This window comes from Dipodomys ordii, unplaced genomic scaffold, assembly GCF_000151885.1.
Source record: "Dipodomys ordii isolate 6190 unplaced genomic scaffold, Dord_2.0 Scaffold96, whole genome shotgun sequence".
Lineage (NCBI taxonomy): Eukaryota > Metazoa > Chordata > Mammalia > Rodentia > Heteromyidae > Dipodomys > Dipodomys ordii.
The window spans coordinates 2,864,070-2,878,986 of NW_012267312.1; the positions used below are offsets into that span (position 1 = coordinate 2,864,070).

At 43.7% G+C, this 14,917-nt stretch overlaps 1 protein-coding gene across 1 annotated transcript; it reads left to right on the forward strand.

The window, feature by feature from the left end:
• The first annotated feature begins 2,412 nt into the window (after nucleotides 1-2,412).
• Nucleotides 2,413-3,303, forward strand: LOC105993444 (melanoma-associated antigen 11-like). The gene has a single exon (XM_013026716.1). The coding sequence runs from the start codon at nucleotides 2,413-2,415 to the stop codon at nucleotides 3,301-3,303; it is 891 nt and encodes a 296-aa protein (XP_012882170.1).
• The last annotated feature ends 11,614 nt before the right edge of the window (nucleotides 3,304-14,917 follow it).

A 14,917-nucleotide genomic window follows, 5' to 3' on the forward strand; every position in this document is an offset into this window, starting at 1 on the left:
TCCTGGTGGACATGGGTCTGGGACAGTGACTTGCACCATGGAGTGATAAAGGAAATGAAGGCCTTGGTTGATCAGGGCCAAGACTTTTAAGGACAGGAATTTAGACTCAATTAAAGGGAAACAGAGAGGAAGTCTGCCCTTGCTGTCAGTCCAGGGAGGCCCTGTGCTATCTGATCAAAGTAATGATGTCAGACTTACCTTTCTAGGTTATAGAGAGTTAAGGATTAGGTAGACAGATAAATCTCGATTATAACAGACTGATGGTCCAGATACTGGCCGAAATCTCAAGATGAAGACTGAGGAGCACTTCGGAGTCCCTAGAAATAATATAACCCACTTATGTGGTAACCCTATGGAAGCCCCAATCAAGTCATCAAACTACTGAGTCTTTACTTCTAAATCCAAGGGGTGGGATAATTCTTGACTCCCTAGTCAAGCTGAAATATCAGAAAACACCAAAATGCCCTCATTCTCAGACTGAGTCTTGTTCTTCCTCCATTTGTCAGGGAGGTGACTGGTTTGGTGAGAGGTATGGAGCTTCTCCCTGGATTACAGGGGAGGACTTAGGTAGGAATGCTAGGATGTCACAGGTCAGATCAGAGGTAGACCTCCACTCCCTGGCCATCCTGGGGAGGCCCAGCACAGCATACCTAGATCCAGGGCACCTTCACTTTAGCCTCTTAGGCTCATTTCCAGGAGGAGTGGAATTTGTTCTACAGAGTATGTCCTCTGCCCAGCAGAGAAGACCAATAGCTTAGAGAAGACCAAAGGCTCCTTTTCAAGATGTGGGGAACCTACTTACATTGTATGCCTGGGTGGCTCCAGGCAGCACTGTGGGGAAGAAATGGCACCAGTACTTTCTCAGGATAGGCAGGGGGATAAGGAAAATGTCAGTTCTGTCCTGCAAGATGTATCTGGAGATAAAACGAGTGATTATAAATACCTTGAGAGACCCCACACAAAAGAAAAGCCCTGGATCTCACTCCATTTGTCAGTCTTGAGAAATTTTTGCTGGGTGTACACATGAACTTTTTTTATTGCGAAAATCTCATACAGAGGGGTTACAATTACATGGGCAAGGTAATGAGTATATTTCTTATCAAGCATTGTTGCCTCCTCCTTTGTTTTCCCTTCCCATCCCTTCCCAATTTTTTGCCAGTCCTGGGGCTTGAACTCAGGGCCTGGGCTGTGTCCCTGAGACCTTTGTGCTCAAAGCTAGTGCTCTACCACTTGAGCCCCAGAACCACTTCTGGATTTTTCTGTGTATGTGGTACTGATGAATCAAACCCAGGGCTTCATTCATGCTAGGCAAACATTCTACCATTAAGTCACATTCCCAGTCCCTGAACTGTTTATATACTTCTGTCTCCCAGGAACCAAGGAACTGAAGCTTCCCACTGAGGGAAATCAGCTGAACAATGTGGCCAGAAAGAGGGAGTGTCTAGAATCAATCTGGAGTTAAGGTGAGGACAGGTATAAACCCCCACTCACACATATGGGACTTGACTGCAAACCTTCCCTTCCTTTATCTGTGAGAAAACATAGAAAGCATAGCTGCATTCATCTCCCTTTAAATCTTTAAGTTTTCTCACAGAAATATGTTTCTGGTTTGGAATTGTGGACTCAGAGGGAAATTTCCCAGACTGGTATTTAAAAAGGTGAAGACTGAGCTAATCCTCCACCCACACTGCATGAGGTCACCTTTATTTTTGTCCCTGGTAACATGTGATGACCTCTTACTGCCTTTTTTCCATTATAAGGAGATGTAAGTTTGCCTTAGGCCCACAGAGAGTAGTCCAGACATCTCCAGGGGAACTTTGGGCACCCAGGGTGAGTTCAGTAGAGACTGTTTATTGCAGAACATTGAAGAACTTGCAGTCTACCTCCCCCTCACTGTCAAGCCTGGAGGCACCATGTTGTCCTTGCATGCTGGAGCCCAAAGGAGAAAGAAGTGTGTCTCACAGACTACTGTACACACTGTAGGGACCAGGAGGTGAAAGTCCTGGCCTGAAGTAGTGCCCGCTTGTAATCAAGCAGAAAATTCTCTGCTAGTGTCAGAATTTAAGACTGCAGTGCAAATGGCAACATATGCTCCATCCACAACACAGAATTCCACATTACTCAGTACTATACGCCCTACCAGCACCCCAGAGACTCAGACTCACAATACCTTGTGAGTTGTTGAGTTGATCCCTGATTTTTACAACTTCATGTAGCAGACACAAGAGAGAGATAGGAACCTATGTCTCCCTAAAGCACCAAAGGGAAGATCAGTAGTAAGTCTTAAGGAAGCTGCCAGGCGGAACATTCCCAGCTGAAACTACTTCCCTGCTTTCTCTCTCACAGGCCTAGGAGTCATCACAATCGAGCTCTTTTCCACCATCATACTTGTTATCTGGAAAGACAGCCATGATGCCTTATACTTTTCCCTCTGAGTTTGAGAGAGGCTCTCAGGCCCAAAGAGAGGCCACAGGCCTGGTGCATGAGCAGGTCCCCCAGGCCGAGGAGGCTTTTACTTGTCTGATGCCCCCTACCTTAAGGGAAGTCTTAGAAGATCTCCTGGATGAGGCAGTTAGGGAGATTAATGAAGAAGATCAGGAATCCAGTGATCAGGCAAGGGATCTGTACCTCCATGATGACAAGACAGTGCATATGGCCCTGCGGAAAGAAGCAATATCATTGGTACCATACCTGCTATATAAGTATTGGTCAAGCCGACCAGTTACTGAGATGGAAATGCTGAATCGTATCACAGGAGGTTACCAGCATTACTTCTCTGTGATCTTAGACAAAGCTTGTGTATGTATGCAACTGCTGTTTGGGATTGAATTGAAGGAGGTGGACCCTATTGTCCACACCCATGTGCTTGTTATAGCAGCAGGGATCACTTATAATGGTATTTTGAGCCATGTCCTTGGCATGCCCAAGACAGGACTGTTGATAATCATTCTCTGCATCATCTTTACAGAAGGCAATTATGCCACAGAAGATGTCATCTGGAAGGTGCTTAGTAGGATGGAAGTATATCCTGACAGAGAACACTTCCTTTATGGAAACCCTAGGAAGTTGCTTATGGAAGATTTTGTATGGGAACAATACCTAGTATACCAACAGGTGCCTGGCAGTGATCCCACTGTCTTTATGTTCAGGTGGGGCCCGAGGGCTTATGCAGAAACCACAAAAATGAAAGTCCTGGAACACTGGGCCAAGTTCAGCAGAATTGACCCAAGGTCCTTTGCATCGCTCTATGACGAAGCTTTACGGGAAGAAGATGGAGAAAATACCCATGATGATACTCTTTAATAGAAGAGTGACTTTTCCTAATTTTAAAACCAGTTTAGAAATCAGTTCCACATTAACATCTCAGTGGGATAGGGATTTCCCTGAAAATGATCTCTGTAACCTCAAAAAATAAATATATTGCTCTTGAATTTACTTGGCTATTTGTTTATATCAGGGAAATTATAATTGAATAATAACTCCCATAACTCAATGCCTGATTTCTTCTACAATCCTTTATTTTACCATCTACTCATGGTAACATCTTTAATTAGTACACAATTTGGTAGAGTTTTAAGCAACAGGCATACCAAGAAAATATAGATTGAAATGAACTCTGGGAAATAGAAACAAAAACGTTTTTTCTTGTTTGCTTTTTTTCTTCCTTTGGTTGGTTGTTTATCTGTTTTGGGGAAGGCAATGTGGGCTCAGAAAGGGTGGGACAAAGGGTGAACAAATGCAGCAGTGGTACTGATGTGTGTGGGGGGGGATCAGAGGGCAAAACTGGGAGAGAGTGAAGGAAAGGATGACACTTTCCAAAAAGAAATCTATTGTTTATCTGACTTATATAACTGTAATTTGCCTGTACATCATCTTAACAATAACAATAAAGTTCATAAAAAGAAAACATTTATGACGACTGCCAGTGGCTCATGCCTGTAATCCTACTCAAGAAGTTGAGATCTGAGATTAGAATTTAGAAGCCAACACAGCAGGAAAGTCCTTGAGAATCATATCTCAAATTAACCAAAAAAAGATGAGGGTAGAGCTGGAAGTATAAAAGTGAGGGGCAGTGCCAAGAGCCTAAGGTCAAGCCCAAGCTGGCATACACAAATATGAAGTTATATAATTTGTAGAAAAATAGATGGAACATGTTTGAAAGGAGTCAAATTGAGAATGACCAATATTGCATCTTTTCTCCAATATACATAATCTTCTCCACCACCAATAAAACACAGAAGGACAAATGCTAACTGTAAAATGAGGACTGGTTAGGACAACCAGTGGCAAATGATAGTTAAATGATAGGGTGATATTGGAATATGATAGGAGGGCAAGATATGAATATATGAAAATAGATCAATTCAGATCAGTTTTTAAAAAATAAAAACAACGAACAGTGACTTGAGTGGGGAAGCAGTTTGCAGAGAGAAATGGAGCTAGTCTTTCAAATTCTAGGAACTATCATTCTAAAAGATTATTCACAACCAGATTTGCAAAGTGATTTCTAATGGAGGAACTTTTCCTGAACTTTGTGACAATTCATTTTGGGTTCCTGTCCTCCGGACCTGCTTGTCCTCTGATAGATCCTGAAGAAGAATGACATGAACAAGATCCCCACGTGGAAAGGGCTGGGGTGAAATGCCATTAGAAATGACTGCCTCTGCCATTCACTACAGCTCCAGCACTCACAAGCATAACTCACTTCTTGAAGTTAGCAGAGGAAGGCCACAGACACACACCGCTGCTGCTCAAGTTGAGGGTATAGGAAGGGACTGAGATGACCTGTACAGGGCTAGGCCCTCCCTTGCTGTGAGCCTTCAGAGGCACTAAGATAGAAGACCAGGCAGCTGCTTTGTGACATCTACATCAGACTCTAAGAGAGATTAGCTGTTTAATAGACAGGGCTCTGCTCCAGCTGAGTAGTGAGGTGCCTATCATATAGGAAGTAAAGAGGCAATAAGCCAAACTGAATGTTCCAGGTCCCAGTATGGATGAGGTACACATGTGTTCATACTTTCAGACTCATGGTTAATTATCCAGTAAGTGGTCCTTGCCTATCCAAGGATCTCAAGCAAATACAAATTCCAAGATCACCTTCACCAGACGCAGTTGGTGAGGGACTTATGAAGGTGCTCACCTGACTGCATACCCAGGTGAAAACAGAGGTTTAGGTAGGTTACATGATGTCTGTCCATAGGAGACAGTGTGTGTCTTCTTATCATCTGCTTCCACATGGATCACTACAAAGAATTGGGCTATTCCTTTTCAAGGCCCTTGTTGTTCTCAGCGTCTTGAGGCTAAAGGGAGACATGGTTAGGAATGTATTCCATTCTCTAGATGATCCATGGTGCGTTTCTGAACACGTGAGTGCAGCTGAAATATTGAGAATCATCTACCTATATTCCAGGACTTCTCTGCTCACACTTCAGAATTTTCTCTTACCTTTACCCCACAGAGAGATCAATTATCCCACTTCAAGAACCTCAGACCAAGACTGTGACCCCCAAGATCCCCTGGGCCAGTCCAGCTCGATACTTTCTATAAGCCTTGAAAAAGTGTCAATGTAGGGTGACTACTCAGCTGATTCCTAACTTCTGTGTATGGGTTTGGTACAAAGAGCCCTGCCTCAAGAAAAGATTAGGGCAACATCCCATGAGGAGTCCAGGTGAGATATGAGACAAAACTAAGGCTGACACAACCTAGTGCAGATGAAGTCCCAACTGGCCCTTAATTTTAGGATGAGTCTTATTCTTCATCCTATACTATAACCTGGGGGATATTTACCCAGGTCACAAGAAGGTAGAATCCTGTCTAGAGTCAAGTGAAAGACTCAAGAATAAAGGAACAGAGATACTGCAGCTTCAGATGATTAGAGAGGCATTTCCATACTACTATCAACCATGGAAACAAAAGGGAACTGTGGCCTGATTTAAGACACCTTCACTTTTGCAATTAGAATTTGTGTCAAAGAGTATGATGACTTGATCTTATGAAGGAAGCCCCTTTAGAGTAGAACCTTATGTGAGGATAAAGGGTATCCCTAGTTGCTTTGTATGTCCCTCCCCCACAGTATAACCCCTGCTTTCACTATATTTGATGTCAGTATAACTTGTGGAGGAGATGGGGAAAAACCAGTGTTTAAGGATACAGGTGGACCTGTTGCAACAATGAGAAGTACAAGTTGTCATGTCCAAAACGAGCTTTACAACGTGCGGGGGGGGGGGAAGGGGGGGGGAAGGAGAAGGATTGGGATTGGGGGGGGAGGGGGGAGGCTGGGAAGGGATGTGAAGGGTAAACAAAGGAGGAGGCTGCAATGCTTGGTAAGAAATGTACGCATTATCCTGCCCATGTAATTGTAACCCCTCTGTACAGTATGTTCACAAATAAAATAAAATTAAATTAAAAAAGAATAAATAACAAAGAATGAATGAAACTATAATTGAGATTGGAGGCATGGCTCAATTGGTAAAGTATTAGCCAATGAGTGAAAATGTCAAGTGTTTAATCTGAGTCCTGGTCTTAGATCTCAAAAAAAAGAGTATCTCTAATGCAGGATCCATGAAATAGATTATTCCCATCAACCCAGTGTGTTCCTGGCAGCACTTGTGGGGAAAAGAGCACCTTTGACTTCCTGCTTAGGGTTGGGGTGAGTGTCATAGAGCCGGTGGCCTTTGATTGTAAGAGGGATCAACAGAGGGAAAGTGTGCAGACCTCTTAAAGAGGAACTATGTATACCTTGACATTGTTGGAAAAGAGGGACACTGAGAAAAGCATGCTTGAGTGTCCACATGAACATGAAGAGGTTCTCCAAGCATGCAGCTACCTCCCAATTAACCTCCCAACTATCAGACCTGCCACAGGAACATTTTGTCAGGTGAACACCTTCATGCCCCCCAACTTCCTCTTTTAGCATCAGTGGATTCTGGGAGTAAGAGACTTGCTTTGAGGGGAGAAGATTGATTCTTGCAGTGGAATGGAAACTCCATTTGGAATCAATGGCAGGATCTTAAAGAAGATGGAATATCCCAAATTTGATTATTCCTGTGGTGTTTACCTTAGCTAGCCCCATCTGAGTGGCCTGGTGTACAGTCCCTTAATTTTGGCCTTAGGTCAAAAAGAAGAAAGGGTTTTCATTGGAAGGGACATAGTCAGGATCTTTAGAGAAAGAGACCTTAGACTCCAAGATAAAGAATATGCTGGGTGCTAGAAGGTCACACCTGTGATCCTAGCTACTCAGCCTGAGATCTGAGGATAGAGGTTTGAAGCTAGCCTAGGAAGAAAATTCTGTGAGAACCTTACCTCAAATTAACCACCAAAAATCTAGAAGTGAAGCTCTCTCTGGATCCAATTATTAAGCTCTAGTCTTGAGCAAAAAACCTGAGGGACAGTCACACACAGGACCTGAGTTCAAGCCTCACAACCAATCAAAAAAAATCCACCACAGACCACAGAATCCTGTACCTGGTGTGTTTCCAGGGAGGCCTCATGCCATGTGACCAGAAGTGTGATGCCTTGATATATACTCTGGGTCTGACAGGGCTTAAGGTTTGGGTAGAAAAAAACTGCTTTTGAATGTAGCAGAGATATCTGACACAGTTAGAAGTCAAGGTGAATACTGAGGGAGACCTAGAGGAAGATGAGGAGGCAGCTGATTGTCACGCATTATGGTCTGAGATGTGAGGGGTGTGGTGGAAAGAGCATTACTTCAGCAGAGGGATGGGGCCCAGGTCTAGACGGAGTCAGGTGAAATATCGGGCAACACTGAGGGGTCCAGCACCCAGTACAAATAGAGTTCAGCATTACCTCTACTTTTCACATGGAGTTCCATTCCTTACTTAACTCTGAAATCTGGGGGAGGAGATTCAGGTCCTGAGAGGGGCAAGGCTGTGTCTAGAACAAAGGTTAGGACTTAGGGAGGAATGAGAGACAGAGGACTCCTCCACATCCCAGCAGCCCTGAGAGGCCCAGGTCATATTGGCCTGATTCAAGTCATCTTTCTCTGTGTCTATGCCAGTACTGGGTCTTGAACTCAGGGTCTGGGTGCTATCCTTGAGATTTTTTGCTCAAGATTACCATTCTACCACTTGAGCCACAGCTCCACTTCTGGCCTTTTAGTAGTTAACTGGAGATAAGAGTGTCACAAACTTTTCTGTCCAAGCTCCTCAGATCTCTGCCTCCTGAGTCCCTAGGATTATAGCTATCAGCTATGGGTTCCGGGCTTCTTGTGATTTTAAGACTTGTCTCAGGAAGGGGTGGATCTTGTTTTGTGCAGTGTGTCCTTTTCTCAGCAGAGCCCTTATGGAGGAAATAGGAGATCCATAAAGTAAAACACAGGAAACTGCCCAACTCTCAGACCCTGTCCCTGGCTTCCTACTTATGATTTAAGTCATAGAGATGAGGTCATGGAGATAAGAATCCTCTTTATGGCTGGAAGCTAGTGACTCACACCTGTAATCCTACCTACTCAATCTGAGGATTGTGGTTCAAAGCCAGCTTTGGTTAAAAAAAAAAGTCCATGAGATATTATCTCCGATTAACCACCAGAAAACTGGAAGTGGAATTGTAGCTCAAAAATGATAGAGTGAAAATTTTCAAATACAGTGCCTAAGCCCTGAATTCAAAACTGAAGACTGAAAAACAAAAAAGAATCCTCTTCCTGGTTGTCCCCATGAGTTGCTGACTCATTTCCATCTTCCAGATGTCAGGAGGTGAGGACTTGGACTGAGGATAGATATCAGACTAAAGAGCACTAATGCTTGTCAAATGAAGGAGGTTTCTAGGATTTACTAGGAGTCAAGGTGTGGTCAGTGTTAAATTCCCTGCTCCCCCAAACACGCTTCACTACACTTAGTCATAATAAGATCTCCTTGACTATGAGGTTATTAATGTCCTCTTACTTCCTCTTCTAATTAGTGAGAAAGACATGGATTTCAAAAGGTGATTTGAGGTCACCAGAGAGAATGCTCAAAGTGGCATATATCAAGGTGAGGACCCCCACCTGGACTCTCTCCATCCACACTGTCCACTTCCTGTTAAGAGTTGCATCTGCACCAATGGGTCCCGGGGCTCAAAGCGTTTTTCTGGGGTTTTTAACAGGATAGGAATAAGGCTTTATGAGCAGAAAAGCAATTTCTGATAGTAGACAGAGGAAATCCATCCCACAAATAAATGAAGTACAGCATTAGAACCAGTGCTCCATGTAATCGTTCCACCTCAAGGGATGCTGGGAGAAATAGCCTTAGTGTGAGGTTCATGGAGGGGAGAGGTTCAACTTTCAGAGCAGTCCAGTTGAAAGCAGAGGATGGCAGAAGAACTTCTCACCCAAGAAGTGTTTCACTATTATCGTACTTCACCCTTCCTGTGATCTGTGAAAAAGGGGGCTCTAAACAAGAGAGTACTTTCTTCTATTTCAGATTTCTTGAAGTATCAGCAGTATTGTCATTGCTTCCAGGTATGATTTATAGTTTCCCTAAGGAAGTAGGGACCCTCCACTTAGAGTTTTAGTCTCAGATCCCTCATTTTGACTGCAAAATAAGATTTTCAGGACAATTCACAATGGTCAGGAAACTTTGCAGAGCTTTATTGAGAAAGCAAGCAAGCAAGGTGAAAGGCAGAGGCATACTCTAACAGAGTGTGGGTGTTCAATGGGGGACACCCTGAAGATTAAGAATCTTTCTATAATTTTTCCTTTTTATTGTTATTATAAAGATGATATATAGAAGGATTAGAGTTTCATAAGTCAGGTGAAGAGTACCTTTCTTTTGGGAAAAATTACCTCTTCCCTCACTTTCTCACAGCTCTTCCTTCCCATTTCCACTCAACAGTTGCATAGTCCATTTATAACACAGTGTCTAGTAAGTACCACTGTTGTATTTGTTTACCATTTGCCCTTGCATATTTTGAGATTCTTAAAGGAAAAATATCATAATCTGTGAGAAGCTGAAATAACAGCTAAGAAGGCACAAAAGAAACCTTCCCAGGCATGAGCTCAATAATGCAGCTACACTAAATTTGCCAGCAGACCACCTAAGGATAGCACATAAGCAGTCCCACCCATGCTCCATTTCTTCATTTCACTGCAAATCACTCTGGGGTTAATAAACTTGGTCCGTAGCAAGTTGCTGGTGGCTTAGGCCAGTCATACTACTACTCAGGAGGCTTAGATGTGAGAATTGAGGTTCCTAGCCAACCTAGGCAGGAAAGTCTGTGAGACTCTTATTTACAAGTATCAACCAAAGTGACAGAAAGAGTTAAGAGACAGCACCGAGACCCTGAGCTCAAGCACTAGTACTAGCACAAACAAACAAACAACTGTGGTGTTGAAGGCCAGAGGATCTGACTCTGGGTGGGGCCAAAGGGAGTAAGCAAATGGATTGAGGAATTCTCCACTAATCAAAGGAACCCCAACTATATATCTTTAGTCTTGCTATCAGCACTATATAAGTGGACATCAAGTGAGACATGTGTCTCTATCTGCATTAGATTATGCTAAAAGAGCTTTGTTCTGAGCTCTGCAGGACACTGAGCAGTGAGGCTTCAGCTGCTAAGTGGTGGTGGTGACATTTTGAGGGTGACCAGAGGATGCTTTTCTTAGATAGAAGGCCCTGAAATAATCCAGCAGAACCCCTGCTGTATTTGATTGCCTCTGTCCTTTACCTTCCCCCATTCCTGATTTTTAAGTGCTTTATTCATTCCTGCCTCAGGGGCTAGGGAATTAACAACATTGGGGTAAAGTTTTTGGCAAAAGAGTCCCAGTCTCTGAGACAGGTCCTGGTGGGAGGAGGGGCTGGACAGCAAAAGCTGTATGAGCGGCTCCACAAATAATCTAACTGAAGCTCTATTGTCAGCCCTGTCCACAGAGGCATCTAGTCAGGTGACCACTGTCTGCAGTCCTTCCTGCAGCCTCAGTGGATGATGAGAGTAAAGGCTTGGTGTGAGGAGAACAGAAAGAGGAGGTCTGGGGGATGGGGTGGAGGCACTATTGAAGTCACTGATAGTACCCGAAGTGAGGCTGGAGGGTCCCTCAGAATCCTCATGTTCCTCTGTTTATCCTTGCTGAGCCAGACCTGAGGCCTTCTACATGGTCTCTTAACTTTTATCTTGAGGTTAGAAAAAATAGTTATGCTTTTGAGGGGAATGGTAAGGAATTACATTGTTAGGGAGAAGACCTTTCACTTACATTCCAGTCTTCTCAGGGAAAGCTGTCCCTGATATGTTTCCAGGGAGAAGTCATGCAGTGTGTCTGGGGAGGTGATGGCTCAAGTCAGCTTCTGGGTCTAAGAGATTGGACCCAGGATTAGGGAGGAGGAACAGGTCCTTCACTTAGTAGAGTGAGGAACCAAGCTAGACACTGATGAATGTCAAGGTGAGGATTTAGAAGGATTGAGATTTTCTTGCATGTGTCCAGCTCCACAACGACTGTGATGCTGCTGAGGCTCCATCCAGAGGGACAAGGCTGCTGCATTGTGACTTTAGCATCTGGATCTGACAGTGTTTAAGGACTTGGTTTAAAAAAATAATACAGCTTCATCAGACAAGCAAATCAGGTCCTCTAAAAAGTCAAGGCTAGATATAAAACAGGACTGAGGGGCCCAACATCCAGGAACAACTGGGGTGACCTTGATAAATGTCAGGGTAAGTACTGTCCTTCAACTCTGAAATATTTTCTTCTTTTTCTTCTTTTTTCAGATCAGAGAATAGGACTCAAAATCAGTACCTGCATTATTGCTTCCTGGATAGTGCCAACTCACTAACATTGAAATTGGCCGGAGGTAGTTCAGGGGATGTAAGGGGCAGATCCTGCTTGAATCAAGGGAAATGCTCAGGGAGATACAAAGGGACACTGCCCCTAGAACTGAGAGCAACCTCCATTCTCCCTTCTTCCTGGAAGGCCTTAAGCTGTGGCTAGCTTCAGGGCTTTTTCACTTCTGTCTTTGGCCTGGTTTCAGGGAGGAGTGGTGTTGGTCTAATGAGTGACATCTATCTGCTCAGTGGAGCTCTGTGCTGGGAAAGGAATCCCCAAAGCAAGATGTGAGAATCCTGCCCCTCTTTGCAGCCCAGAATGCTTCCAGGAATCACTATGGGGAAAGATGCCCTGACTGGCTTTCCACTCAAGGTTTGGTTGGTGTTTATGGCATGGTGTGGCAGTTGGCCTTGGCCTGCAAGTTGGATCTGGAGGTCAACAGATGAAAAGGGTCAAGGCCTCATGATAAGGAAATGGGAACATTTTGAGTACAGTACACATAAAAAATAATCCATGAACCTTTAATTCATCTGTCATCTGTGAGAAATCACACGAGTGGTGTCTCCATGACCTGAATCCTCATTTATGTACATCAGCTGTTAGGAGGGTGAGACTTTGGGAATGGAGAAGTCACTAGGACAGTGCAAGTTTTATTGACCCGGCCATCACTGGCCTGCCATAGAAGGGTCTGGAATCAATTAGTAATGAATATGATGACAGAAGGACCCTCCTCACCAAAATACCCAGAGTCTTTGCCCTAAGAAGTCCATCCAATCAGATATGGGGAAACCTAGAAAGCCTTTGTGGATTGGCCTCCCCTTAATTCCTCTTCTGGTGTCACACAGAAATAAGATTTTGCCTTAAGATGGTGTCCTTGCATCATCCTGGAATGAGTTTGTGACCTGGTATTCATCAAAGTGAGAACACAGCAAGATCCACATCTACCTGCACCATACCTTGTCAACAGAGCATCCTCTCCTGCCTCAGTTATCCCTGAATCTCACAGCCTTATTTTCTCAGGTACAGAGAACAAAGACCAAATGGCTGGACAGATGAAAGTCTTCTCCAGGAAATGTGATCTCCACCGGGCAGCCATGGCTCATGCCAGTAATCCTAGCTACTCAGGAGGCTGAGATCTGATGATTGCAGTTCAAAGCCAGCCAGGGAAGGAAAGTCCATGAGACTCTTATCTCCAATAAACCACTAGAAAACCATAAGTGGCACTGTGGCTCAAGTGAGCTGAAGAGCGCAGGGACAGTGCCCAAGCCCAGAGTTCAAGCCCCACGACTAACAAAAAGAAAAAAGAAAAAAAAATAGAAAAAAAAGAAATGTGATCCCAAATCATACAGGTATATACCCTTTTCTTCAGAGAAAATAAACAAAAACAAAAACATACGGCTCATCTATTCAGGAGAACATCTTGCCACTCTACCAATCCCTCATTCTCCTACATGGTATCCTGGGAAGAATCACTTTAGTCTTAGTTTGTATGAAGTGAGAAGTCCAGATCTCAGTAAGGTTGAAATTTGAGCTAAGTAGGGACAGAAGGACAATGCTATCCAATACAAAATAATTCAGCTGCCCCCAGATTATTAACTCTGAACATGTTGGTGTATAGTAAGCATCATCCTTTCTTCTGCCTTAGGAGTACAGGAGTAGAGCGGTTGGGGATAATAGAATTACTGTGAAATACATACAGGAAGATGTTGATGTTTGAATTAGTCCTCAAGTAATTCAGCTGCAAGTCATTCTTGCTGGGAAAATCCAGTCAGAGGAATGGTCTATCCCCTGCACCACCAAACTCTTTACAGCTTGAGGGAATCTGGGAAGAACAGCGTTGGTTTATGAAGTGGAGAGATTGGGTTCTGTGAGGGGTCAAGCTGTGGAGAGAAAAATGCTCTACTCTATAAGGGTTCCAAATAGTTCATGTCCACAGTATGCATGTATGTATTTAGTCTGGAGAATGCATCTTTCTAACTCAAGGGACTCTGACAATTAGAGATTTACTCTGAATCTATAAGACCACTGAATGGAGAAGGTTCTGCTATGCCAATCATAAAGTTGCTGAAGGTAGACAAGGGAATCCCCCAGGTCCTGAAAGAATCCAGGTACACCTGTACTTTATTTACTTACTTTGTCTCATCAACACAAGCAAGTTTACCTAATACTACACTACAGAGCTACCTGGGAATCACATACTGTTTATTTGATTCTTTCATAGGGAAGGCCTCTGGAGGGCAATGTGGTAGAAGAGAATGGCAAAGTAATGTCTTGGCCTTAAATGCAGGGACTGCACTTACTCTCCTTCTTCTGCCCAGGTTGATTCTAGTCGAGAGTATTCTCAGCCTTCCTGCACAACTCTTTTCCACAATAATGAGTCTTGGAGTATAAATTTGCATTCTGGTTCATACAGAGGACAGGTACAGGATCTGAAACAGGTGAACATGAGATCTGAGGGTGGATAGAGGCAATTCACTCTCAAGTGTAGTGGCTTCTAACATTCCAGGTGCACATAGGCTGAAATCTCTATTCACAGTGCCATATCCCCACAGGTTATTATTGCTAAATTGCCTCTACCTTTTCTTTGAACTGCTGGGCCCAATCTAGGTCTGAGGTCCTTGGATGGAGGATCTTGGGTTCTCTGAAGGGTCCAGGTAAAAGCAGAGGAGCAACAGAAGAAGCCTCAATCAGAGTGGACCATCTTGAAACAGTAAACTCAGCACTGACTTTCTGATCAGAGAGGGTCCTCTTCTGCCCTAGAGAACCCATGAGTCTGAGCCATTTTCTTATATCTGCAGTTTTGAAAGAATACACTCTACAATGAATGGAGGTGAGACTGTGAGTTGGACAGCAAACATACTCTACTTTTTCACGCATGTAACTGTAACTCCTCTGTACATCACCTTGACAATAAAATTAAATTTTAAAAATTGACCAGAAGTCCCATCCTCAGTTGCCCATTGTTGCTATTCCTGCATGCTGGAGATTGTCAGACCAGACAAACACCCCCATCTTTCCATCACCCCTTTATCTGCTCAAGACACTGGAATGGCAGCCTTAATCCAAGGTCCTTGGAAGATAGTGACCTGGGATCACTACAAGTTCCAGGTATAAGCACAGCATAGACAGAGGAAATATTGCTCCAGAAGAAAGGCCCACAAAAAATCCAAA

Bases quoted from the DNA above. Each gene is read 5' to 3' on its own strand.
- LOC105993444 (XM_013026716.1), top strand. From the start codon at position 2,413: ATGCCTTATACTTTTCCCTCTGAGTTTGAGAGAGGCTCTCAGGCCCAA.